Below are 27847 nucleotides of genomic sequence, written 5' to 3' on the forward strand. Positions count from 1 at the left end.
AGTTCCTAGAGCTTTGTATTTTTAAAATTTAAGATATTAGATTTTATTAGTGTGTGATCAAAAGAAAGCCACTTAATTTCTCTTTTTTTTTTAATTTTTACTTTTTGACCGGCGGAGTTAGACAGTGAGAGACAGACAGAGAGAAAGGTCTTCCTTCCGTTGGTTCACCCCCCAAATGGCCGCCACGGCCGGTGTGCTGTGCCAATCTGAAGCCAGGAGTCAGGTACTTCCTCCTGGTCTCCCATGTGGGTGCAGGGCCCAAGCACTTGGGCCATCCTCCACTGCCTTCCTGGGCCACAGCAGAGAGCTGGACTGGAAGAGAAGCAACCGGGACAGAACCAGCGCCCCAACCAGAACTAGAACCCGGGGTGCCGGCGCCGCAGGTGGAGTATTAGCCAAGTGAGCCGCGGCACCAGCCTTCTCTCTCTTTTTTTAAACGTATTAATCAAGGATAATACCAACCTCTGTAGGTTTTTTGAATAATGCATGTACATCCACTAGGATGGTACTTGTTACCTAGCTAACTTGAACCACTGGGTGACTGAAAAATTTTTAAGCAGAGCCAGCATTGTGGCATAGAGGGTAAAGCTGCTGCCTGAGATGCTAGTATCCCATATGGGCACTGGTTTGGGTCCTGGCTGATCTACTTTCAGTCGTTCTCCCTGCTAATGAGCCTGGGGAGGTAGCAGAGGATGGTTCAAGTGCTTGGGGCCTATGCACCCATGTGGGAGACAACAGAAGAAGCTCCTGGCTCCTGGGTTTGGCCTGGCCCAGCCCTGGCTGTTGCAGCCATTTGGCAGAGTGAACCAGTGGTTGAAAAATTCCCCCCACCCCCAACCCTGCCTTTCAAATAAATAAAATACCTTTTTTTTTTTTAAGGATTTATTTATTTGAAAGAGAAAGAGGGAGAGAGATATTTTTTATCTGCTGCTTCACTTCCCAGATAGCTGTAACAGCCAGGGCTGGACCAGGCCGAAGCTGCGAGCTTCCTACGGATGCAGGGGCCCAAGCATTTGGGCCAACTTCCCGTTGCTTTTCCCAGGCCGTTAGCAAGTAGCTAGATCAGAAGTGGAACAGCCGGGGCTCAAACCAGGACCCATATGGGATGCCAGCATTGCAGGCGGCAACTTTACCCATTATGTCATACCACTAGCCTCAATACAATAAATTAAAAAAAAAAAATTGGGGGGGGATCAAATTTGAAATAATTGTTTGCTATCTAGCAAAGAAATGTATTAGTTCATCAAATTGATTTAGTTTGGTTACCTGAAGATATAATTCCTAGGTTCCTATATCACAACTAGTTTAAGTAGTACAGAATTAAACTTTGAAAAAGAGAATTAAACACACACACCCCCCACAGATATCTGGCCTGGCTGAAACCAAGAGCCGGTAATTCCATTGTGGTCTCCTATATAGGTGACAGGGGCTCAAGTACTTGGACCATCCTCCACTGCCTTCCCAGGAACTCCCACATCGGTGAAGGGGCCCAAAAACTTTGGCCTTCTTTTCTGCTGCTTTTACCAGGCCACTAGCAGGGAGCTGGATTAGAAGTGGAGCTGCTAGGACACAAATCAGTGCCCATATGGGATGCCAGCATTGCAGGCGGTGGCTTCTTCCATGCCACAACACTAGCTCCAGACTGCACCTTCTTTTTGTGTGTGGGAAAGTATCCTATTACAGCAAGTGATGTATTAATGTATTAGAAGTCCAGGCTTCATTTATTCTGTTTTAGGTGTTAAGAACACATTTAAGAGGCTACGGTGGGTCTGGTGCTATGGCTTAGCGGGTTAATGCCCTGGCCTGAGGCGCCAGCATCCCATGTGGGCACCGGTTCTAGTCCTTGGCTGCTCCACTTCTGATCCAGCTCTCTGCTGTGGCCTGGGAAGGCAGTGGAGGATGGCCCAAGTCCTTGGGCCCTGTACTTGCATGGGAGACCAGGAGGAGGCACCTGGCTCCTGGCTTCAGATCGGCACAGCACACCGGCCATGGCAGCCATTTGGGGGGTGAACCAACGGAAGGAAGACCTTTCTCTCTCTCTCTCTCTCTCTCTCTCTGTCTCTCTCTCTCACTGTCTAACTCTGCCTGCCCCCCCCCCCCCAAAAAAACTACCTTTTTATAATTCTGTATAACCAAGATACCCTTTTATTTTTCATTAGCTTTACTTTTTAAAAATTAATTTTTTAAGGAATACACATTTCTTGTACCAAGATAACCTTTTTAGGAAAAGGTTTCATCAAATCAAACATCCAATTGCCTGGCTCTTTTTCTTTATTTTTTCACTGGGGGCCAGGAGCAAGAGGCTGTTTTGCAACAAAATGTATAACCTTGCACCAGTGAGAAAAGGTAGAGAAATTTTCTTTTTCCTCCCATTTCCCCTAACATACCTGTTAGGGGAATAAAAAGCATAGGATCATTTGGAGCATCGTTGGTATCTGTCACGCTTTCTTCACTGTTTTATCTAATAGAAAATTTATTCCTTAATTTTTATCTATGATGATATTGCCTCTTTGTATTTTCCACTAGACTTGAAAGCCCTAGAAGATCAAGAATGGCTTCTAAATTGCTCACCAATGTACATCCAACATCTCACTTGATGCCTGTTAGTAAATTTACTTAGTAAATAATTTTGAATAAAGATTTCTATTATTCAGAGACTAGTTCTCCCATTTAAAGGCATTAAAAAACTTTTCCTTTGTTTTCCTACTGTATGTCTTCCTTTATAAGTGTGGAGAAGAAATATATAGTGCATCTTAGGTTTTCACATCTAAGAAAACACAGTAAAAATACAGAGCAGCATCCTTTTTTACCCTCTTCTACAATCAAAAATGAAAACAAAATACTGCCTTGAATTTGATCCTAATTATTTTATGCTTTTTTTACCATTAGAATTTGCTATTTTCTTAGTACACGGTTTTTGATACTTTCAGATACACAGCTTTGGCAGATTGAACACATACCAGTTGATATGGTGCCTTCTAGAGTTCATTTTTTGCCCTGCAACATGAACCTTATGCTAGATATACAGAGTTCCTCTGTTTTTCTCCCAGTTAGCAGCTTGTTTCTAGCTTCTAATTCAATTGGGTGTTGAAAATAGAATTTTATGATCAATTTCCATTCACCGAAGACCTCAAATATTACAGTCTGAAGTTAAGTTGTAGCAGAATAATTTTAAGGGAGGGAAAACTGAAAATCCACTTGTTCTTTCTAAAATGCAGAATACTTTTCGATACTGTGACTATGAATATTCATAGCTGTCGCTTTTTTCCTGTTTTCTAGGACTATCCTGTTAAGTGTTATCTCACTGCTTAATGAGCCCAACACCTTCTCCCCAGCCAATGTGGATGCCTCAGTTATGTTCAGGAAATGGAGGGATAGTAAAGGAAAAGACAAAGAATATGCTGAAATCATTAGGTAAGGAGCTTTGTTTTGTTTTCTGTTTGTTTACTTCATATCTATAGAACTAAAGTATATCTGGAACTAATGGGTTAAATCAGGATAGTTTCTCTCAGATTTATATTATGGGAAGATACCTGTCTGGGCCCAGTAAGCCTGGCTATTGAAAGACTACACACTAGATTCAGATGATAATGAAACAACAGATCTGATCTTTCAGGTGCTTAACTAGTCAAGTTTGTAAGCTCTCCCTCTTTATCATTTTAGGGGTCTTATACTGGACTTTCATCATGTGTATTAAGTTTAGCAAACATAATTACCCAAAATATTCAAGACATTCCAAGTATATAAAAGATAGTAATCTTAAATCTAATTTTTAATTAATGAGACTCCATCATTTATTGACATTTTTAACCATGGCAGCAATGCTGTGGTTGTCCTCATTGTCAGCATTACTAATAGTAGGGACATCAAAAAGTTCATGGGAACATGGAATTTGAAGATGTTTAGTTTGGTGCAGAAAACTTAATGTCTGCATAGTTTTTTAAATTACACGTTTTTAATGAACTTTTTGAAGACCTTTATGCATGGATTTAAACACTTTTTTGCACTAAAATACCTTTTAATTCAGTTTTCCTTTTTTTTAAAAGATTGATCTATTTATTTGAAAGTCAGAGTTACACACACACACACACACAGGTCTTCTATCCGATGGCTCACTCCCCAGTTGGCCTCACCGGCTGGAGCTGCACTGATCCAGAGCCAGGAGCCAGGAGCTTCTTCCAGGTATCTCACGTAGGTGCAGGGGCCCAAGGACTTGGGCATCTTCTTCTGCCTAGGTAACAAGTGTTCAAGATCCCAGGCTTCGAATTCTGCTGTGTTCACTTACCTCAGCACTCCCCCCACCCCTTTTTTTAAAAGATTTACTTACTTATTTATTTGAGAGAGATTCTTCTTCCATCTGCTGGTTCAGTTCCCTAAAGGCCATAATGGCCTGAGCTGGACCAGACTGAAGCCAGGATCCAGGAGCTTAATCCAGGTCTCCCATGTGGTCAGGTGCTAAATATTTGAATCCTCACCTGCTGCAAAGCCTTTGGTGTGCAGTACAAGGTATCTTATTTATCAGATGCATTTAGGCATCTGATAAATTTGGAAAGCAGAGTCCAGTGGAACTTTAACTTAGGATCCATCTTCAAAACTGATCCTTACCGTAGAGAATTCCTGTGTCATCCTCTTTTCAGGAAACAGGTTTCAGCCACTAAGGCCGAAGCAGAAAAGGACGGAGTGAAGGTCCCCACAACCTTGGCGGAATATTGCATCAAAACTAAAGTGCCTTCCAATGACAACAGCTCAGATTTGCTTTATGACGACTTGTACGACGATGACATTGATGATGAAGATGAGGAGGAGGAAGATGCCGACTGTTATGATGATGATGATTCTGGAAATGAGGAATCGTGACGCGCTCCTTCAGTGCCCCTGTACTGCCCTGCCTTCTCAGGCCAAAGGGAGGGGAGCAAGTGGGGACCTAGCAGTGGCCCCTCAGCAAAAACCTATTCACAGGGGGTGGGAAAACAAACACAGCTCCTGCTGACTCCCCTTACGGATCTCAGTTTGCTCCTTTTTATGGACCTTTAATGGAGAGAAAATAACCCTCCACAGAATGTCTGAATTCTTGCATTCTTTACCCTTCCATCACTGTATTGATTCTTTTTTTCTTTTTCTTTTTTTTTTTTTTTTAATGACAGCAACCCAAACTCCCACCTCACATCGTCTCTGCAGAATGTTCACAGCAAAACACGTTTGGTCTGTTTTTAGATTCTTGAAGAATTAAATAGTCTTTCAAGATGTTTAATGTGTTTTAAGCTGGGAACCCATTTGGAGTTCATAAATGCTGCATATACTGGGTAGCAAAAGAAAATGGAAAAAAAAAACCCACAAAACAAACTTTACAAATTTGCCAAGGTTTAGCTGCATTTACATTAGTGTGTGCGCATTTGTTCAGCCCCATGGTGGTGAATTTTGTTTCTTTCCCTCCCTAAGGCTGGGATGCAGTGGTGTCAGGGCCTTGACGCTAAGTCTGAATCTCATGAAATGTGCTCCTTTAGCCTCCCTGAAACCATCCTAACATGGAGGCCTCAGCTACTCTGAGGAAAGGAACTAGATTTTGTTTTTTGAAATTGATTGGGATCTAAAGCCTGAAATAAATATTCATACTTTACATAGAACTGAGCACTTGGTTGCTATTTATTTTAAAGGCAGGGTTATTTTTTTTCCCACCAGGGGGTGGGGTGAGTGGGGAGGAGGTGGGGATTAGAGAGTGTGGATTTTTAGTGATGGAAACAATTAGAAAATCACTATGCCAATGTTGGTCGATGCTGCTGGGGAAAAAGTCAACACTACTGGTGCCCCCTGTTGGGAGAGGAGACCCCTGTCTTACATGTAACAAAGCCTTCCCTCCAGTACACTCTCATGGGGTTTGTTTTGTTTTTAAGTAGCCACTTTTAATTAATTACTCAGTATTAATCCTAGGTGCATGTGTTAAGATTTTGGTTTTCATTGAGCTGCTTATCCTGGTAGTGATAAATGTGGATGTGTGAGACATGAGTGACTGGTTCTCACTTTCTTCATTGGACGTGATCTGGACTTAATTTTTCTCCTTTCAATGTACTTTGGCTGTGAAATACAAGCAGAAACCATGCATGGAGCTTCCCCCAGGCTTTTCTGTCAGGGCCAAGGGAATCGACTGCAGGCATTTTCCAGGCCACATGAGGCCGAGACACCTTCCTGCTACACAGTTGCTTCAGCTTTGATTTCCCAGGTCTCAATCATACACTGCTTCAATCAAAATTGACATCCAACAGCCTTCACCAATCCAAGAACTTCAGAACTTGAAGGTGAATTTTGTTTGTTCTGGGGGTATGCCAGTTCATAAGAGGGCAGTACTGTTTGGGGAAGAATGCTGTACTACAAAATCAGATTTTTGGAAAGAACTATATAGCAAAGATTATAGTTTCACTTAAGATCCCTGTGCATTAGTGTCATCTTTTTATAAAGATCATAGCTCAGAAAGAACCAAAAGGCAGATTGGGGACAGGGGTAGGATGAATCCTAGAATGGTCAGGGTAGGCGATGCTTTACTTCCTTAGCTCCTCCTTCCTTTCTGATCTCAGGGTTTTCATTCGCTCTTCAATCTTTCCCAAACATAGCTATTTCCCAGAGCTCTCTCTGGCCTCTCAAGTTTGGTCTGTTTTAAATGGGAATGTGTGACGTGCTAAGGTCCTAATGGGACACTATTGAACCTGGATGATCTCTACTGAGTCAGGGTTGCTCCTTATATTCCTGAGTCTACTAATTCAAATCAGATTCAGGGAACAGAGCAACTGAGTGTGGCAATAGTCTCTTAGGTTGTCTGACTACAAACTCATCATAGAAGGATGTTCAGAACTAGCTTTTTAATCCCCACACAACTTCCAGATATCCTGCAAATATTCTGGAGCCAAAGCTTCTCACGATGCTCTTTGAATCACCTACTACGCCCTTCCCAAGTTTACAGCCAAGAGCTTGGTCTTAGTCTCTCGGGGCCCTAAAATAAAGCCTTTCATTTTTACCGCTAGAGCATCTCTCACCCAGGGCAGCTGGGCACCTTGGTGTTGTGGGAGGCGCTGTGCTGCGCAGTCCTGGCCCATCATGCCCTGTTGGCCTCTGTTGCACTTTGACTCAGGGAGCCAGAGAGCCAAGTGGCAGTTGTTCTGACGGCCCCTCAGGTGTTGAGGACAGGGTCAGCCTCTGATGAGAAGTACCATCAGTTCCAGAGACCCGGGCTATGTTGGACTTGCCACAGGTAGACATTTTGATGGTGTAGCTGGACTTAGAAAACCCGGACGCTGGTTCCAGAGTTCTGTCCATGAGAGTACATTCTATCAAAAAATACTTGAGTAATTAGGTGGGGGAGGGGAGGGAAGTAGAGGTCTCAGGCTGGAGCCGGAACCTTGGCGAGTACAGCTGTGCTGAATTTCCTGTGACATGAACTCGAAGTCCTGCATTTTTTGTTCTCATTGAGGCCTCACTGGATGCTCTTCATTTCCGTGTCTTCTGAGGCGGGTGGAGAAAGCATAACACAATATCATGATTCCGTTGCTGCTTCTCAAAAGTCTTCCCCCTCTTTTTCTTATCATTCCGGAGTTCTTTTCTACTAGACACATGTTTTTATAGTTCCTTCCTTTCCCTGGCAATTGCTTCTTTACTTGCTGGTTTCCTTATGTTTGGGGCACGCATAGCAAGACATTGGAAGGGGGAAATGTATAGTTCTGTGCTGAAAATTAACTCTCCACCCCTCCCATCCTGATAAACAAGGTTTACATTTACAACTACAATGATCCAGACGCAATTTTCAACTCTGAAACCAGCAGGACAACATTTGACTTTAATAGTTTTCTTAGCTGAAATTGTAGATGTTTTTTCTTCAGTTTAACTTATGAGAAAAGATTATCTGATGCATTTTGTGTTGACTTCCCCTTTAGTGGTTTATTTTGTCTTTTTCTGCCCATCTGTCTACTAATAAAATGTGAAATAAAATATACCTGTATTGCTACTTCCCCATGGGATGACCCTCTTCATTTTTTCCCTGTGTTAAAATTAAAAGGTGGTTTCAAGATTTTCACTGCTGCCCAGGACTTGGCTGAAAAATTACAGTAACCTCCCCCATTTCCTGCCTGAAAAATAGCCATCTCCAGTCCTTACCAGCTTTAGGGACAGTTCTGAAAGGCGTGGCCATTTGCTACAGTGGATTCTGAACCAAGAGCACAGTTGTCATCTCTACTGCCCATTACGGGTAGGCAGAAGGTCAGTGTGGGATAAAGTCCCTCCCCTCACTTCGCTGGTGAGCATCTGTGCCCTTTGTCCTGAGCAGGTCCTAACCTAAGCTGTGTTACCACAAACTAGTAGCAGTGAGTGGGCCCCAAGGCTGATTCTGACAGTGGTTTGAGAAACACTTAAAGCACTCATATTGTTTGCTGATTTTGCCTGAAGTGGTGATTCAGCAACACTTCTAAGGCCCTAGTCATGAGTCAGGACAGAGAGCATCTGTCTCCTGCTTGACAGAGCGCACTCTGGCTGGCCGGCCTGCCCAGAAGATTGGTTGGTTGGAACTTTCTCGAGCAGGTATTTATAGTATGCAGACTCAAGTTATCTGTTCGATCCAGCCCCTGACTGCCAATTGTACTTGGTTGATAAAGACAACTTCTTTTACTCCTGATGACAGGGCCCTACGGAAAAGCACGCTATCAATGTGAGGTCTGTTCTAGCGTTAGCTCTGAGGACACATTCAAGCCCTTGCAGCCTGTTGAGAGATCACAAACCACGTGCAGTCTGCCTTCGCCCTCAGTCAACACCACACAGAGACCATGCATGCTCTCAGAATTTTATTAGGTGGAGTTTGGGCAAGATAAAACCCCTGAAACGGTCACCCCTGGCTTAGGACAACTGGACTAGGAACCTTTGCTTGGAGACGTGCTTTCGTTGAGGTGAAAGCGTCTCTCTGATTTCTAAAGGGGAACTGCCTGGCTCGATGTCTTGGAGCCCCAGCTTAGACTGCTTTTAAGGTGGTCAACCAGAGAGAGGCGAGCGTCTGGGGACCAGACCCGGCCCGATGCAGCAGCCCCTGCTCGAGATGAAGACTGACAGGTTGCCCAGGTTTTTGTTGGACAGGTTCAGCAGAAGGGGACGCAGACCAATGACAAAAAGGACCAGTTTCTCGAAGACAGGGCTATGAAGGATGACAGGGGGAGACAGCGGCTTATAAGGGAGCGAGATCAGTCGTGATTCCTCGGTGGTACCTGACCTGGAAACCCAAACTGCAGTGAACCAGACCTTCCTGGCTACCCTAGCACCCCACTGGGCAGGGGAGCTACGTGGAAGGCCAAAATTAGGCAGGACGGGTGCTTGAAGGAGAGAGCAAAATGGGCTGTGCAGCTGCATGGCTCTCCCAGGTTCTATCACATTTACAAATACATACATAAATACATTACATACAATAGTCTGGGCAGCAGGCTCCCCAGAGGCCCGGCTGACAGGTACACGTCTCAGGAGTTCTAGGACAGGGCACTGGGCTCCCAGAGGAGTGCTCCGTGTAGGGAAGTCCTACCCAGCCCACCCATCTTCAGGTTCAGTTTGTCCAGTATGGAGAGTTGCCGTAGGTGGGTTTGGAGGCTTGAGACTTGGGCTGCAGGGAGCTGGGCTGGCTGCGCTGACCCGAGCCACTCTGGGGAGGGAGGGAGAGGAGAGAAGGCTGTCAAGGCTGGAACAGAATCCACGACCCAGGGCGGGGTGGCTGCCTCCATCAGGGCTCACCTGGGCGTCCTGCGGAAGGTGGTGGTGCAGCAGCTGGGAGTGAGGCTGCTGGTGGGGCGGCAAGATGTGCAGGAAAGGCGGGGGCGCATAGCCAGGGGCTGCCCCAGGGGCCAGGGGCCCGGTGGAGCCTAAGGCTGAGGGCAGGTTGAAAGGTGGAGGGGTCCCTGCATGAAATCCCTGCTTGTCAAACGTCTGTAGTGCAAAGGAGACAACGGTGACAGTCAGGGTGGGCTGTGCCTCCCACCGGCTACTTCCCCACCTTCGTCCTCCCTCACCTGAGTCTTGTTGTACACCGAAGCGGACATATCGGGGAGGCCAGTGGTGCTTGAAGACACTGAGACCCCTAGGAGGAAAAGCAGCGGTTTCCCACCGCACTGCATGCCGGCTCCAGGCTCCCCCACCTCCAGGGGAAGTCTTGGGGTAGCTCTGCCTGTGAGGGCATCAGGTCTTGGAAATGAGGGGCAAACGCTACCTTTGCCAGACCCAGAACCTGCAGACTTGCTGGGAGCCTGCGGTGATCCACCATAGCCAGCCTTAGTGTAGTCTCCCGCCGCTGTCCCCTGGGCCAGGTCGTCGTAACCTAGTGTTACAGAACACCAGGCATGTTGTGAGCCCAGCCAGCGTGTCCCCCAAGCCCTGTGACTCTCCCTGCCAAGAGTTCCCTTCACCTGTGCCATAGCTGTGCTGGCCATAACCACCAGCTTGCTGGAAGGGGGTGCTGGGGGTGCTGAGGTTCACACCATGCTGCTTGGCCGACGCTGGAGGGACCTGGCGGAGCAAGCAGGGGACGCGTCAGTGTAGGAACGAGATGAGGACCCCTCTGCCTCAGCACGTGGCATCAGGTGACAAGCATATCCAGGGGGACCCATGTCTGCATTTGTTTAACACATGCCAGACCTTAAAACAGAAGGGGAATTAGCCGCTCCTGGACCAAATGGTTCCTGAGGGCTCTTCCCAACTCAGCCCACGCCACCCCACTAATGCGCCTCGTGACTGGAATAGAGGTCCCAAGTTTCGGACTTCATCGCGCACCCGGCTAATACTCACAAACATGGTGGGCCCATACTGGAAGGCACTGGGCACGCCCGTGTAGTAGGGGAGGCCAGTATAGCTGTAGCCAGGCGGCAGCGCAGGATTCAGAAAAGGCTGCTGCGCTGTGTGGTGGGTCTGGGACTGGCCCTGCTGGGGCTGAGCTAGCGTGGTGGGGGGCGCAGGGGATGCAGAGTCACCTCGGCCAAACTTTGTGACATCACCTAGGAGAAAGGAGCACCGACTCGGTCCGCTGCCCCTTATCCCGCCGGGGTGCGAGCAGGACTGATAGCTGCCGCCAGAACAGGGCTAGCTGCGGCTCACGTGTGGCAGCTGCGAGCGCTCTCAGCCCTTCACAGCTGATTTCCAGACTGCAGGGGTCAGACACAGACCAGGCCCCCCACTTCCCGCAGCTCAGCCATGGAGCCGACTAACCTGAATATGGATTATTAGCTAAACTCCCGTCTCGGCTGGCGAGGGCTGTGGGGGCAGCAAAGGGAATTCCGTAGTAATCCTAGGAAAGACCAGGGAGGCTCAGTCAGCGAATGACCTTGCCACACGCCCAGCCGGGCTGCACAGAGAGTGCCAAGTCACGGGTGCCCACTGGCGTGTGCGCAGAGCTGGCGGAGGCCCAATCGCACGAGTGCACTTCGTACCGCTGCTGAGTGCTGCAGGCTGAACCAATTTCACCGGCTCCTCATGTGTAAGACTCAAAAGAGCAGCTAACAGCAAATTCAGCAGGGAGGTGCTTAAAGGGTATAGAAGGAGGCACAGGCAGGGCTCCAAGCGAGGGCCCACGCTGGCACTGCAGAGGGGATGTGGGACAATGGCAGATACAGCAGAGTGGAGATCAAGAAGGAGCCCTGCCACGACCCATGCTCTTTCCTCAGGGGTCGAGAGGAAGCTCTTGGGCTGTCCTGGACCTGTGGCCAACAGTGGCCCATCAGTCACACAGGCTTCCCGGCAGCGAACGACGCTCCCACTCGCCTTTGCCACACTCAGCACCCTCAGCCTCCAACCCTTAGTGGGAGGCAGGACTGTGGAGGAAGCCCAGAAGGGGGCGCCCTTCCACAGAAAATAGGAACATTCTGAAGACCATCACCAGGCCCAAGGGTAGCAGAGATTTAAAAAACCGACAAGGGAAAGGGGAGCATTATCTCGAAAGGCGGACTTGGCCAGATTTGCTTTAAAGGACCACGTGACAAAAGGAAAAGGGGTCCTGTGAGTAAAGGCGGCATGAATGTGGGGCTGGCATCCCACCACGCAGCTCCCAGGGTCAACACCCGGCCACCTCCTGTACAGCAGGGCCGAGGGCCTGGAGCGCCCTGAGGCCTCTACGGGAAATGCCAGCAGCCCCCACCCCGAAGACCACCGGGATGCACGGAGGCAGAAGAGTGAGGAAGCGCAGGTAGCATGTCACTGGGTGGGAACTCCTCCCTGGCAAACAGCAGCTGTCTAGGACTAAGTCCCACCAGTCAGCAGGCCTGCTTCCCACGCCTCTGTTCCACAGTCCTGATGCTGTGGCTGGCCCGGGACCACATGTGGGTAGGAAGAATCTGAACCCCAACATCACAGTGAGGCTACAACCACCAGGAAGACTCAAAAGACTCCTTAACGACTGCCCGCTCCAGCCACTCACTCAGCTGGGGCAGAAGAGCGACCCCAGGCCACCTCACCCCAACATCCTCTGGGAGGGAGGCGTGAAAAAATTCCAGGGCCAAGTAAGCAGCCTCCCCTCCTTGTGTCACGTGGCTTTTCCATCAGTAGGAGAGGGAGGATGGACCTACATTCAGAACGGGGCATGGCCAAGGCCAGGTTTGCCCTTGGCAAAACCTCCCACTAGCAACTAGCTTCTCAAAGGTGGAGCACAGTGGGGCTGGGCGAGGATCCGAGCCAGGCAGGGCAGCAGCCAGGGCCAGCGTGCGTCTGAATCCCCACTGACCCCGCCACGCAGCTCCACTCACCACTGGCAGCCGGGACTGCAGCATCTGGAGCTCATCGTAGCCATAGATCTGCGCGAGGACCAGAAAGGGCACGTCAGGAACCCAGGCCCATTTGGGTACCCAAATAAGGGGCAGGGGAATGGGACGCCCCCGCCCAGGATCGGGACTAGGATGAGCTGCCGTGGGAAAACCTTGTTTGGAGGTTAGATGGAGGACCAGGCAGAGCTGACTGAAGGCAAGGTGGACATCCCCTGCCCACCTCACACCTCCCTCCCAGGAGCCTGGCGAGCTGGGACCAGGGCAGCGTGTGGGCTCACCGGGTAGGCAGGAAGCAGTCCTCCAGGGCCCACGAGGTACTGGCTGTGCAGCAGGGGCGGCACCCCCTGGGGTAAGTTTGGGGGTGGCTTGCCTGCAGGGAGACCAAAGAGTAAAGCGGCGGACACAGGGCGAGCTGCTCTGGGAGGAGGCACAGGTTACTGAGCTCCCGCCTCTGGACAGGCGCAGGCAGCGGTGGGAGATGCCTGGGGCGGGCGGGGCGCGGCCCCAGCAGACACAAAGCGTGTGCCTGCGTTTTCAGGATGTTTCAGCCACAGAGGGCTCCGTGCCCAGGGAAGCACCCTCCTTCACAACGCCTGATGGCCACACTGGACTGAGCGCAAGCACGAGGGGGAGAATCTGACCCCACGACAGGAGCAGGGGGCCGTGCAAGCCAGCAGGGGTCACCAATGTGAAGGCGGGCTTCGGTCTGCTCGGCCACACAGGCGGCCTGGCTCTGGCTGAGGATCACTCGAGGGGGCCAGAAAGAGCCTCTAAATCACTGTGTCAGCTCTGCTCCAGGGTTTGAACAAGGACAACAAAGTGTGGGGAGCCAGAAGCATGAAGGCTGCTCCCATTCCTGCCCAAGAGGAGCCCGCCCGGAAGACAGAGCCACTGTCCCGCAAGGGCTGTGAAGGGTCCAGCCCGAGGTTGCCGGAACAGCAAGCCGGGCAATGGAGGGCCTGAACGCTGGCCACCATGCTTCTGCGGCCAGCCCCAGGGACCACTCCCTGCAAGCCAAGCGCTCAGAGTGCGGTGCAAGGGCACAGGAAAGGACCCCGCGGCACGTACCTGAGGTCACCAAGGGCGCGGCCCTGGCGCTGCTGGGCGTGCTCACAGTGCTCCCGCCCAGGCAGAGGCCGCTGGCTGCGTTCATGCTGCTGGGCAGGCTGACTCCTGAGGTGGTGGTGCTCGAGGCGGAGGTGGCTGCCGTTGAGAAGGTGGCTGGGGCCTGGAGGGAAGCAGCACTCTCCACACCAGCATGCTGGAAAACAAACAAAAACAAGCATGCTGGGGACAGGGGGAGGGGCTGGAAGAGCCTGGCCAAGCTTTTGGCAGGTGCCATTTCAACTAGGTGGTGAGTGAGGTGTGGCTCCCTGAAATGTCGCTAGCTTTGGCCGTCAGGACAGGATTCAGACGCTGAATGTGCAGATTAAAACTGAGCTCTGGGGCGCCAGCACTGTGGATGCAGGTTTGGATCCCGGCTGCTCCACTTCTGATCCAGCTCTCTGCTGTGTGCTGGGAAAGCAGAAGATGGCCCAAGTCCTTGGGGCCCTGCACCCACGTGGGAGACACGGAAATGGCTCCCTGGCGTTGGATCAGCTCAGCTCTGACCATTGCGGTCATTTGGGAACTGAACTGGTGGATGGAAGACCTCTTTCTCTCTAACTCTTTCAAGTAATACAGGACAAGAATCTATCTCATGGAAAAGCACACAGTCTCCTAAGAGTTGAGCACAGGGCCACAGCCAGCCCAGCCCAAGTCAGACACTTTTGGGAATTTCTTTCAATTGAGCTTCATTAGCTACCCAGCCTGGAAGACATACGAGGGCAAGAGGCCTTGCTCCAACACCTGCTAACACCTTACGGGCCACCAATGCCCCACAAGGGCCTAGCTGGAAGGCCTGGCTCAAACTAGGCCTCCCCTCCAAGAGCACCTGGGACAAAGGGAAGAACCCAGCATCACGCTCTGCAAGACCCTAGGTCCCAGGAATGCAGGCCGGCAGCACCATCTGGACTTCCAGCATTGAGGGAGAAGCTGCAGGAGGGACACATTTGGGTCAAAGGAAGACCCGAGCAAGTAGCAGACGGCTCTGTAAGACCAAGACCAATCTCCAAACCAGCAGGTGTAAAATCACAGAAGCAGAAACTCCTAAAGGAGAGGTCAAAACCAGGAAGGCCTCAGGAAAAAGGAAAGGGGTCCAGCGCTCCAACTCCGGCCATCCTACCTCACAGCCATCCCTGCCCATGTAAGCACTGCTGTTAGGGCTCTACCATCCAAAACAGGCTCATCAGGGCAAAGACAGCTAAGAGCATGGTTCCCTAAAACTACCAGGGACTCAGTCTTCAACACAGAAAATGGGAGGGGTGTGTGTGCGTACACACACGCATGCACACGCACACACACACCCAGCCTGGGCCTAGGCCACCTACGTCTTGGCAGGAGCCAGATTTCTCACCCAAGACCGCCTGCCACTAACCCTCAAGAGCTCTGAGCAAGGCTCTGAATGCTGCTGGTCATAGCCACTCTGAGCCAGAGAAGGGCGCCCCATGTCTATCCAAGAGATGCCTGCCGGAGGCCTGGCGGCTGACTTGCGGAGAGGAACTCGGGGAGCTGGAGCTCCCACTGGGACAGACTATGAAGGACAGGCATATATCTGCCCCAAACAAGCAAATCCTAGAACAAATCGAAAACAACACTGGTACCTCCAGGACAAAAGGCTTCCTAACGTGTGTGTGTGTGTGTGTGTGTGTGTGTGTAAGTGTCCGGTGCCTTGGGTAAGACGCCATGTGGGACACCTGCCTCCCAAACTGTAGCACCTAGATTCAAGTCTTTTGATTCCAATCCAGCTTCCTGCTACTGTGCACCTGGGGAAGCAGCAGATGACCCAAGTATTTATGTCCCTGCCACCCACACAGGAGCCCCAGATGAGCTCTAGGCTCCTGGCTTCAGCCTGGCCCATACGCCTTCCACACATTTGGGAAATGAATGACTAGATGGAAGTCTCTCTGTGTCCATCTTTTTCTCTATGCCTTTCAAACTAGCCTCCAACATAGCTGTCCACGTGAAACACACGCAACACTGTCTGCACCATCAACAGTGAGAAGACGCGCCCGATGGAGGACTGCTGAAATAGCAGGCTCCGGCCTGAAGGGCAGAGTCAGATCCTCCATCCACAGATTCACTCCCAGTGGCCGCGACAGCTGGAGGCTGAGCAAGGCCAAGACAGAGCCTGTGACTCTCCTGGTCTCCCACGTGGGTGCAGGGCCATCTTCCGCTGCCTTCCCAGGTGCATCAGCAAGAGGCTGGATGCGGAGTGGAGCAGCTGGGACTTGAATGGGCACTTGATCTGGGATGCTGGTGCGGCAAGTGGCAGAAGGCTGGCCTTTGATTTTCTTTTTTATGGACAGATTTTTAAAAAGGCTCAGAGAATTAAGAAAATAGAGTACAGGGGAAGAACTCAGCAGATGAGAGAAACTTTCCAATATTCATCATGTTAGAATATTTAATACCGTGCAGGTACTGCCAGGTGACAAGGCTGCCACAATGACAAAGTACGGGACCCAGTGGACCATCCTGGATGTGGCAGTGTGGGTCATGTGACACGGAGTTCTCTGCTGAGTCACGGAGCGCAGCACGAGGGACGTGCGGGAAGCCACCCGGGGCTCAGGCGAGCCGCATGGGCAGAGGCACAGGTCGCTGCTCACCTTTCAAGATGGCGGTGCATGTGTTTTATGACTTAGAGGAGTGTGTGTGAGATTTCCCTCCAGATCCCGAGTGAGGGACGGGCTGTTCTTGGCCCCTCACTCCACAGGAGCCGGTCCCTCTGTAGAGGAACAAAGTTGGCCAGGCGCCTGCCACTCGGCTCTTCGGCGGGTCAGCGCGCCCAGCGCTGCCTCTGCTGCTGAGGCGCCGTCTGTGAGGTCTCCACAGAGACGGCCGCTTCCTCGGGCGCAGTTCGCTCTGACCTGGTCTTTGGTGGGGCCCAAGCCGGAATCAGCAAGGAACCCACTCTTCCCCGTAAGTTTTCAAATGCCACAACGTGACAGAGACTCCCCCAGCGGGAGAGAACCGAGCGTGCAGCCAGTCCTCAGGAGGAAGCGCTCCAGCTCCCCCGCCCACGACACGGCAGGGCTGGGGCACAGCTCCGCCAAGGAGCCCCCGATGCAAGCAGAAGCGTGTCCTGCACAGCACCCCACACTCAGCAACTCAACCACCTGACTACGTCACGGGATGTCCCCCGGAACACAGGAGGCCGGCCCGGATACTGAACACCACAGCCCCCACTGCAGCAAGGCGGGGGCCAGGGGGAGGGGCTGAAAACTTACTGTGTGGGACGCGCTCGCGGGGAGGGCGGCGTGCGAGGACAGGCTGCTCTGATGAGTAGAGAGGGAACTAGAAGACAAAACAGAGCACGGCCTGTCACTCACGCGTGCGCAGGGCCGGCTGCAAGCTTGTCCCTAGCCCTAGGGAGGTCCCAGGTTCCAATCGTTCCCACTGCGGTCCTGATGGTCTGAGACGCCCCGGAGGGTGAGGGTCACTCTCCAGGAGATCGGGCACAGCGCGGCCTGGAAGAGCACCAGAGCCAGCGTCAGTCCTAACACCGCGTGTTTCTTCAGACTGCAACGAGCACGCACTGGGCTGCACTAAGAACTCTGCTGTGTCTGGAGACACCACTCAATCTGTGGGTAGGGAAGCAAGTCCTATGTTCTACGTTGAACCCAGCAGGTCAGAGTCAGTGCCGGATTCCCCAAAAGACCAGAGTTCAAAGGCTTTGTACCCCAGAGTGAAGAGGCAGGGAGAGGAACGCAGCACCCTGCCCCACTGCTTTCCCTAGTAACTTCCCTAGGCCAGGGCAAGTGCAAAGTGGACTCCTCTTCAGAAATTCAACTGCACGGGCACTCCCCGTTGCAGTGACACAGACCTAGAGCTGGAAGGAGAGCCGGGGCTCTGGGTGCCCGCCTGAGGTCTAGGAAGAGTGACAGGGAGCTTCTGTGCCTACCTTCTTCCCAGGGGGCCCAGCAATTGCATTCTGGCAAGGGCCTTCCGAGCAGGGAAGTCTGACATCTGGAGTTGAGACCGAGCTTGCGCAAAATGAGCCATGGGGTGCATGGGAAAGCCCAGGACATAGGGCCACGTGCAGCAGCACGTTCTGCTCGTGGGAACGAGCTGCTCTAGGGGCCCCAGGACTTGGCCCCGGGTACTGCTCATGCTGGGGGCACATCTTCCCCGTACCTGCTAAGCTGAGAGAGAGGGCTGCCGGGCAGGTCACCAGGCTGGGACAAGGAGGGCAGAGTGGCAGTGTGCTGGGAGTTGGAGGGTACAGTAGTGCTGGGCAGGGGGCCCACAGCTGGTAGGGCGGAGGGAGCGTCGGTCGTCTTTGGAGCCGGAACGGATGAAGCAGCTGTAAGAAACAGATCTGGTTAGCACCAGAACCGATCCTGAGTATCCGAGATACGTTCAGTGCCTTGTCAGGCTCAGTTACAGTCCCAGGGAATGCCCACAGCATGTCACCACACTGCCCTTCCTCTGCTGGATGTGCAAGTCTCAACCAAGGGCTATGACACATTCATAATCACATACTTGCTTGTCCCACCTCACACATCTTGGCCTTTGGCAGTCCCCCGAAAGGAAGAGGTTAGATTAAGATGAGGCAAACTCTCCTTCAAAGCCTCAGCAAGTGGGAAGTGGACAGGAGGGTGCACCTAGTGCAAGGCCTGCTGACACTGCCAAAGCTGACAGCAAATTCAGGGCAGGTGGGGGCAATGAACCTGCAGTGCACAGAGACACCAACAGCCCCAACCTGCCACATACTCGCTGGCTAAGACTTGCTTTCAAAAGCCTGGCAAGGATGGCTTTGTCACGTGCTGGCAAAGGTCGAGCTCTGACACCATCCACTGCAGCTCCGGGAAAGACTCAGTTTAGTGTTCTCCACACATACATCTCAGATATGTGCTTGGATTGATACATCATTGTCTTTGCCGAGGAGCAACCTCACTCTGCCGCAGGAAGCCTACAGCTCACAGGAAAGTGCCCTAATCCAAGAACAAAGCACACACAGGCAGCGGCAACAGGCTTGCCACACAGCCACGTCACTTCCTACCGGGCCTGCTTTCCATGCAGTCTACTCCAGAGGTGGAACCTGTTCTCACGGAAACCAGACTAGGAAATCCAAGACGGACCCTGCCCAAAACTAAGACACCCCCACCCTCCCTCAATGCACTCCCTGGGCCATGGGAGTGGCCTAGCAGGTCTACCACAGGCCTCCCTCACTGCAGGACGGGGGATGGGAGGAGAAGAGCAAGTGGGGAGTAAAAATCTCTTAAGCGAACACTGTTTTCCAAATATTTCCTGCCTCATTTGGTACCTGAGCCATGTAGGACACCCATACACACTCTTCACCCCAGGCCTGAACAGAAACAACTTCCTACTACGAGAAGTTCCCATCATCCAACAAGCTCAGAGCTGCCAACGTATCTCCACGCGACAATGGCAAGTCAGCCACGACATCAATGCCAAAACAAGATCCTGGCGCTCCAAACTCGTCACTTTCACTCCAGCCAAGGTTCCCTCCTGGTCTGCCAAAGCCTCATATCCATGCTCCCAAAATGTTAATTAAACCAGTCTCTCTGGATTCCATTCCAAATGGTGGATATGCATTTGCTTTATTGAATCATGATAGGAAAGCACTACTATCACAGACAAGCCATTTGAGCAGCAAACAGGAGATGGAAGGAAGATCTTTCTGTGCTCCCTCTTATCTCTGTTGTTCTGCTTTCAAACTGATAATAAAACCAATCTTAACCCTGTCCCAGAAACACTGGTTTATATTAACCAGTGAAGCTAGCTCCTCTACTAATGACAGGCAAAAGCAGTTAGCAGAGAAAACATAAATGGGCTCATCTGGCAGGATTGGTTATTGGACAGCTGGTGTGTTTGCCACCACCTCAGCCACGCTCTTTCTCTGTTGTGGCTGTCCCAGCCAAGACAGGAACAGCAGCTGCTGTACTTACTGTCCAGTGTCTGCTGACTGCGGTCACCGCCATGTCCATTCTACAAGGAAGAGAGGATAAAGTAAGTGAACCTACAGAATTACAGTTCTCTAAATGACATTCAAAGAACCTCTAACCACCACATAAAATACATAAATTACTCAAGGAACAACAATGTTTTACCTTATTAATAAAGAAAGAGGCAATTCAAAAAATTATTTATTTATTTGCTATTTATTTATTATTTGCAAGGAGCTGACATTCTTATAAACCAGATTCAGTAACTGGAGAAGTAACAAAAACACAGGCAGCAATGAAGTGAACTTAAAGCAATTACAAGTGGCCAGCTCTGTGGTGCAGAAGATATGGCCACTGCCTACAGCGCCTGCATCCCATATGGACGCCAGTTCGAGTCCTGGCTGCTCCACTTCCAATCCAGCTCTCTGCTGTGTCCTGGGAAAACAGTATAAGATGGCCCAAGTCCTTGGGCCCCTGCATCCATGTGGGAGACCTGGAAGAAGCTCCTGGCTCTGGCTCTCTGGCTCACTCTCTCTCTCTCTCTCTGTAACTGACTTTCAAATAAAGAAATGAAATCTTTAAAGATATATATATATATGGGGCCGGCGCTGTGGCGCATCAGCTTAATGCCCTGGCTAGAAGCGCTGGCATCCCATATGGGCGCCAGTTCAAGACCCGGCTGCTCCACTTCCGATCCAGCTAAACAGTAAACAGTACAAACCCCTGACATCTAAAGAAGGCTTCTCAAAATACAACAGATAAAAGGCAGGGGAAACAGGAAAAGAGAAAAGGAAACAGCACCTATCAGACCTGAGGAATAATTCCACTTTGAAAATCACTTTACAGGGCTGGGACTGTGGTGCTGTGGGTTAACGCCCTGGCCTGAAGTGCCGGCATTCCATATGGGCGCTGGTTCTAGTCCCAGCTTCTCCTCTTCCAATCTAGCTTTCTGCTATGGCCTGGGATAGCAGTAGAAGATGGCCCAAGTCCTTGGGCGCCTGCACCCATGTGGGAGACCCAGAAGAAGCTCCTGGCTTCGGATTGGTCCAGATCCGGACACTATGGCCAATTGGGGATTGAATCAGTGGATGGAAGACCTCTCTCTCTCTCTCTCTCTGACTCTCCTCTCTCTGTGTAACTCTGACTTTCAAATAAATAAATAATCTTAAAAAAAAAAAAAAAGGAAAGGAAATCACTTTACAAACAAAAATGGCAGGGACCAACACTGTGATGTAACAGGTTAAGCCACCACCAGCAATGCTAGCATGCCATATAAACGCCGCTTTCTGTCTCAGCTGTTCCACTTCTGATCCAGTGCCCACTAATGGCCTAAGAAAAGCACTAGAGGTTGGCCTAAGTCTTTGGATCCCTGCCTCTCACATGGGACACCTGGATGAAGCTCCTGGCTTCAGCCTGACCCATCCCTGGCCACTGGCCATCTGGGGAAAGAACCAACAGATGGAAGATTTCTGTGACTGTCTCTCCTCTCTCTATAAATACCTATCTTGCAACTTAGTAAATCTTTAAAAAATTAATCAGAAAATAAATAAAATAAAATACAAATGACAGACAAACTGACCCAATGGAGGGGCCACATTTTTTAGGGTGGGGAAAATTCTAGGCAGAAGAATGGCAAGAGCAAAAGCAAAGTGTCATCAAAGGGTCAAGCAGATCAGAAATCACGGAGCTCAGCAGCGGATGATGTGGTGCAGCAGGTTAACCAGCTGCCTCCAACACCAGCATCCCATCTGAGCTCCAATTCAAGGCCAGGCTACTCCACTTCTGATTTAACTCCCTGTTTATGCTCCTGGGAAAGCAGCACGGGATGGTCCAAGTGTGTGGGACTCCACAAGCCATGTGAGAGACATGGATAATGTTACAGGCTCCTGGTTTCAGCTTGGCTTAACTCCAACCATTGTGGCCATAAGGGAGTGAACCAGTGGATGAAAGATCGCTCTCTCTCCCTATCTATTTCTCTGTAACTCTGCCTTTCAAATAAATACATATTTAAAAGAAAGAAATCACAGCATAGCAAGTAATGAGTTGAACGGTGACTTAGCAGCATAGGTGGGTCTGCAAAAGAGAAAAGTGGAGATCACAAGATTGGTGTTTGGACAGGATGTCATCTGGTTTTTTGCCACATATTTTTTTTAAGATTTACTTTTATTTATTTGAAAGGCAGAGTTACAGAGAAAAAGATCCTACATCCGCTGGTTAACTCCCCAAATGGCCACCAAGGCCAGGTCTGGGCCAGGGTGAATCCAAGAGCTTCTTCTAGGTTTCTTATGTGGGTGCAGGAGCCCAAGTATTTGGGCATCCTCCACTGTTTTCGCAGGCACATCAGCAGGAATCTGAATCAGAAGTGGAGCAGCCAGGACTCAAACCAGCACACACAAAGGATGCCAGTGTCACAGGCGGCAGCTTTACCTGCTATGCCAAAACGCCAGCCTCCATCATCTGTTCTTTATTTTAGACACAGCACAAACCAGCAATGTCCAACAGAACTCCTTATAATTTCAACTGTTTAATTAAGTATAAATAACTACATGGGCTAGTGGCTGCCATATTGGAAAGTAAAGAAAAGTTTTGTGCTAAAGATGACAAATGAATTACACTTTTTTTTTTTTTTTTAAAGTGGATGAACCCAAGGTTTGTGTTCTGCACAAGAAATTAAGGCAGCACTTGAGATGCCCAAATCCCACATAGGAGAGTCTGAGCTCAAGTCCAGATACTCCAATTATGATCCAGCTTCCTACTAATGCACACCCTGAAAGAACCCATGGCTAAACGGGTTGGGTCCCTGTCACCTACACTGGAGACCCAGATTGAGTTCTAGATTCATCAGCCTGACCCAGCCTCAACTGCTGGGTTGAGAGTGAAATCAGTGGAAGGGAGATGTGCTAGTTTCTTTTCTCTCAAATAAATGAAGAAATAAACAATGTATTTTAGGGCATAGATATTTGGCTGAGAAGTTAAATCACCACTTGGGATCCCTCATCCCACACTGGAGGTGCCTGGTTTGAGACCAGGCTCCTCTACTTCCAATTTACCTTTCCGCTATTGTACATCTTGGAAGGCAACAGACGACAGCTAAAACACCTGAGTCTCCGCTACCTGGCCTAACTAGGTCCTGGCTATTATATGGATCTGGAGATGGAAGATCTGTCTCTAGCTCTATGAAGTAAAAAAATAAAAAAGAATCCCCACAACTAACATTATAAACAAAAATAAAAATAAATAAGGGGTAGGCATGGTGGCACAATAAGTTGAGCCATCACCTGGGATACCTGCATCCCATATTGAAGTGCTTGGTTCAAGTCCCAGATATTCTGTGCTTCTAGATCCAGCTTCCTGCTAACATGCATGAGATCAGTGGATGATGGCTCAAGTACCTGGGTCCTTCCCATATACACGGGAGACACAGATGGAGTTCCTGCTCCTGACTTCAGACTGGCCCAGTCCTGGCTGTTCCAGGCTTTTGGGGAATGAATCATCAGAAGTATGACGCCTGTCTTTCTCTATCACTCTGTTTTTCAAATAAATAAATCGTTGAAATAAATAAAAGTAAAAAAGTGATATACCAAGAAAACTTACAAAAAAAAAAAAAAAAAAAAAAAAAACAAACAGTGGTGAAATAATGGCAATGTGGCAATGAAATTTCTGGCCAAGAAAGCACACAGAGGATGGTAACTGACTCTGCTAATCTAGAGAAGCAAAATGACAATGACTATTCAGAGGGAACCAGAGAACAACGAACTATGTCTCAAAGAACCACACCTCAATATTGATCTGCACCGGTTATGTAAAGTGGATTGCCGAGAACAGATGTAATCTGTTCAGTTGGGGCGGGGGCTGTGGCACACTGGGCTGAGCTGCTGGTTGACACCCACACCCCTATCAGAGAGCAGCTTTGAGTCTCAGACATCCTACTTCTGACCCTACTTACTGCTAATGTGCCTGGGAAAGCAGAAAATGGCCCAAGTATTGGGGTCCCTGCTACCCACTTCTGAGACCAGGATGGATTATCTGACTTTCTGGCTTGTGGTTGGACCACTTCAAGCCATAATTGCAATCTGAGGCATTGAACCTATAGATGGAACCTGACTCACCCTCTCTGTCAATCTGCCTCTCATATTTCCCCGTTCCTCACTGCAGCCTTTTTTTTTTTTTTTTTTTTTTTTTGACAGGCAGAGTGGACAGTGAGAGAGAGAGAGAGAGAGAGACAGAGAGAAAGGTCTTCGTTTTGCCGTTGGTTCACCCTCCAATGGCCGCCACCCACGCTGATCCGATGGCAGGAGCCAGGTACTACTTATCCTGGTCTCCCATGGGGTGCAGGGCCCAAGGACTTGGGCCATCCTCCACTGCACTCCCTGGCCACGGCAGAGAGCTGGCCTGGAAGAGGGGCAACCGGGACAGAATCCGGCGCCCCGACCGGGACTAGAACCCGGTGTGCCGGCGCCGCAAGGTGGAGGATTAGCCTAGTGAGCTGCGGCGCCGGCCCCTTACTGCAGCCTTTCAAATGAATGTTATATATCCATTTATATATATATTATATATATATATATATATACACACACACATATCTTTTTATTATTATTATTTGAAAGGCAGAGTTAGAGAGAGAAAGTGAGAAACAGCAAGAGATCTTCTATCCACAGGTTCACTCCCCAGATGACCACAATAGCCAGCACTGGACCAGGACAAAGACAGGAGCCAGGAGCTTCATCTGGGTCTTCCATGTGGGTGGAAAGGCCGAACATTTGGACCATCTTCTGCTGCTTTTCCAGGCCATTGCCAGGGAGGTGGATCACAAGTGGAGCAGCCAGGACCTGAATTGATACTCATATGGGACACTGATGTGGCAGGTGACAGCTTTATCTACAGCATGCCCTAATGCCAGGCCCAATGAATCAATCTTAAAAATGATTCAATACAATCTGTTCAGCAGGGTGACTTCCTTCTCCAATGGGCTCTATATATCATCAAAAAAGTATACACATGGCCAGGGACAGTGCAACAAATAAAAAACAATGGACACGGAGACGTGTTCATAGACAAAATGTTGACTGTGAATCCAGCCTTTTCTTCCTGTGAGGTTCTCAGAAAGGGACATGCCCTACAGGAAGAACGTTGAAGGAATACTCCCCGGGAATCCAAACAAGCTCACACACAACACGCTCTGCCCCATCATGCAGACTGCTGAACATTAGCTGATACATATCAACAGTAAGAAAGAGTCATCACCACCACAGATCCTACAGACATGAAAAAGACAACACAGAATTATGTAAAAACTCATGCCAGTAAAATCCGAGATGAAACAGACAAATTCGTTGACCTATACAAATCAAGAGAAGAAACAGAAAGCCTGGCTAGCCATTTACCAATTATATATATTGAATTTGCAACTATAATCCTTGAGAGATAGAACACTCCTGGCCCAGCTGGCTCACCATTGAACGCTAAGATCCGTTTTAAACCAAATTGAGGAGCCGGCGCCGTGGAGCAGTGGGTTAATCCTCTGCCTGCGGCACTGGCATCTCACATGGGCACCAGTTCTACTCTCGGCTGCTCCTCTTCCAATCCAGCTTTCTGCAATGGCCTGGGAAAGCAGCAGAACATGGGAGACAAGGAAGAAACACCTGGCTCCTGGCTTCAGATCGGTGCAGCTCCAGATGTCGCAGCCATCTGGGGAGTGAACCGACCGACGGAAGACCTCTCTGTCTGTAACTCTACCTCTCAAATAAAATTTTTAAAATAAATAAAATAACCAAATCAAAGGCCAATCCACACAAATGTCCTCAGAAAACAGATGAAGTGAGGCTGGCAGTGATTAAGCAGAGGTAAAATTATATTGCACAGTAGCAAGGAAATGACTAATGCTGAATCCAGTCTAGACCATCAAGGAGGTTCAATCTATGGAAGAAAACATCTAACAGATGTTCAATTTATCTCTCTGAGGTACATATAAGTAAGAATCATTTAATAAGTAGTTAAGATATAGAGCAGAAAGCTCAGGTCTGAAAGTCACCTTCAGAGTAACAGCAAAAATTAACAGACTCAGGGCTGATGTGGTACAGCAGGTTAAACTGCCACTTGTGATGCTGGCATCCCAAATGGGTGCCGGTTCAAGTCCCAGATGCTCTACTTCCAATCTAGCTCCCTGTAAGTATAACGGAGAAAGCAGTGGATGATGGCCAGAGTGCTTGGGTTCCTGCTACCCACATGGGAAACTTACATGGGGTTAAAGGCTCCTGGCTTCAGCCTGGCCAAGCCCCAGTTGTTGCAGCCAATTGGGGAGTAAGCCAGCAGATGGAAGAGACCTCTCCCTCCTTCCACCCCACAGACACATCTCCCATAACTCTGCCTTTCAAATAATAGTTCACAAAAAATTATTGCAGAGGGAGGGTGCCAACGGCAGCATTTTAGTGTAGAAGGTTAAACCTCCACCTGCGCTGGTACCCCATATGGTTGCTGGTTCGAGTCCCAGTGCTCCACTTCTGATTCAGCTCCTAATAGAGCACCTGGGAAAGTGCTTGGGCCTCTGCACCAACATGGGAGACCCAGAAGAAGCTCATGGTTCCTGACTTCAGCCTGGCCCAGCACTTGCCATTGTGGCCATTTGGGGAGTCAACTAACAAGGAAGATCTTTCTGTCTCTCCTTCTATTTCTGCCTTTTAAATAAATAAATCTTAAGAGGGGGGATGGATTACAGATGCCAGTGGTGTGGTATTCCAGATAAGCCACCACCTACAGTGCTGGCATCCCATATGGGTGCTGGTTTGAGTCTCACATCCTGATCCAGCTTGCTGCTAATGTATCTGGGAAAGCAGCAAAAGATGGCTCAAGTTCTTGGGCACCCTAAACCCACACAGGAGAGCCAGATGAAGCTCCTGGCTTCAGACTGGCTCAGGTGCAGCTGTTGTGGCCATTTGGAAAGTGAACCAGTAGATGAAATACCTCTCTCTGTGTCTCTCCCTCCTATTCTCTCTCTTAAAAAAAGAGGGGGGGGGGGAGAGGGAGGGGGAGGAGAGAGAGAGGATTATGACTAATCAGTGAAACTGAAAAGCATTCCATAAGGATGTATATGATGAGCCAGCCTACAGAAGGCAACTGGCTGTACAGATATGCCTTACTAAAAAGCTGTCCAACTTAAGGCCAGACATATAGGAGCTAAAGTAGGGCAAAGATATGAAAAGGGAAAAACAGTGTACTTATTTAGGAGGACTGGACTGGTCCTCAAAACTTCCTGCTGAAGCAATATGAAGAATGAAATCATGGGGGAGGGACACAGAGAGATACAATTGGGCCAGGACACGGTTCTTTTCCTGAATGTTTAGGTGAAGGCAACGGTGGAAAGGTAAAAGGTGAAGAAAGCTCCATCTAATTCAAGATATGTCCCAATACCCATCCTGGGATTTGAGTGTCGCATTCCAGGGAAAGCAGCAAAACCTTAGAAAAGATCACTTAATTAACAATACACTTGGGTTGCCTACATTGTCTTGATGTTTTCAACCGATTATGTGCTTATCTTAATAAAGCAAGATTACTTATCTCAAACACAGTTAAGATTTCAGATGACTGCATGCAGATTCAGTAATACAGAACTACCACAGGGATGGGAATTTAGCCTAGAGGATAAGACACTGGTCACGATGCCCATGTCTCATATGGCAGTACCCATGCTGGATACCCGGCACCAGTGCTGATTCCAGCTTCCTAAGAATGTGCATTCTAGAAAGGCAACAAGTGGATGGGTTACTGCTACCCAGCTGGAAGACTTGGTCTGAGTTCCGGCTTCTGGCTCCAACCTGACCAGCCCTAGATATTCCTGGCATTTGGAAAGTTAACAAGCAGATGGGAAATTTGTCTCTGTATATCCATCTCTCTCTTGTGACCTCTCAAATGAATAAAAATTAGGAAAAAAAATTACCTTGATATCATTGTTTCCTTGGCTCTCCAAAACCCTTAAAACTGAAGCCTGCCTATACCTTTCTGAGAACAGTATTTGCAGAAGGATGTGGAACACTCACTGTCTCACATGTGTATGTGTGTGTACACACACATGTGCTCTTAATATGG

General features: G+C 49.5%; 2 protein-coding genes and 1 non-coding gene across 33 annotated transcripts in view; 1 reads left to right on the forward strand and 2 right to left on the reverse strand.

Annotated features, from left to right (window-relative positions):
• The window catches only part of UBE2R2 (ubiquitin conjugating enzyme E2 R2), an 80792-nt gene extending 72798 nt beyond the window's left edge, over positions 1–7994 (forward strand). For both annotated transcript variants that reach the window (XM_008275000.4, XM_051857017.2), the window contains exons 4-5: positions 3280–3414; positions 4638–7994. In XM_008275000.4, the coding sequence (XP_008273222.1) occupies positions 3280–3414; positions 4638–4857 (355 nt within the window). In that variant the 3' untranslated portion in view covers positions 4858–7994. The remainder of the gene's footprint in view (positions 1–3279; positions 3415–4637) is intronic.
• Positions 7995–8804: 810 nt separating this feature from the next.
• The window catches only part of UBAP2 (ubiquitin associated protein 2), a 112325-nt gene continuing 93282 nt past the window's right edge, over positions 8805–27847 (reverse strand). For all 30 annotated transcript variants that reach the window (XM_070053388.1, XM_051856871.2, XM_070053385.1 and 27 more), the window contains 13 exons: positions 19769–19808; positions 17991–18159; positions 17084–17150; positions 13827–14019; positions 13037–13128; positions 12741–12788; positions 11212–11290; positions 10795–11000; positions 10416–10515; positions 10220–10327; positions 10023–10090; positions 9748–9939; positions 8805–9658 (listed from right to left, as the gene is read on the reverse strand). In XM_070053388.1, the coding sequence (XP_069909489.1) occupies positions 9563–9658; positions 9748–9939; positions 10023–10090; positions 10220–10327; positions 10416–10515; positions 10795–11000; positions 11212–11290; positions 12741–12788; positions 13037–13128; positions 13827–14019; positions 17084–17150; positions 17991–18159; positions 19769–19808 (1458 nt within the window). In that variant the 3' untranslated portion in view covers positions 8805–9562. The remainder of the gene's footprint in view (positions 9659–9747; positions 9940–10022; positions 10091–10219; positions 10328–10415; positions 10516–10794; positions 11001–11211; positions 11291–12740; positions 12789–13036; positions 13129–13826; positions 14020–17083; positions 17151–17990; positions 18160–19768; positions 19809–27847) is intronic.
• On the reverse strand, positions 18661–18740 carry LOC127485313 (small nucleolar RNA SNORD121A). Its single transcript, XR_007912417.1, has one exon. It is a non-coding gene; the product is annotated as a small nucleolar RNA SNORD121A (small nucleolar RNA).

The sequence above is a fragment of the Oryctolagus cuniculus genome, chromosome 1 (assembly GCF_964237555.1).
Source record: "Oryctolagus cuniculus chromosome 1, mOryCun1.1, whole genome shotgun sequence".
Taxonomy (NCBI): Eukaryota; Metazoa; Chordata; class Mammalia; order Lagomorpha; family Leporidae; genus Oryctolagus; species Oryctolagus cuniculus.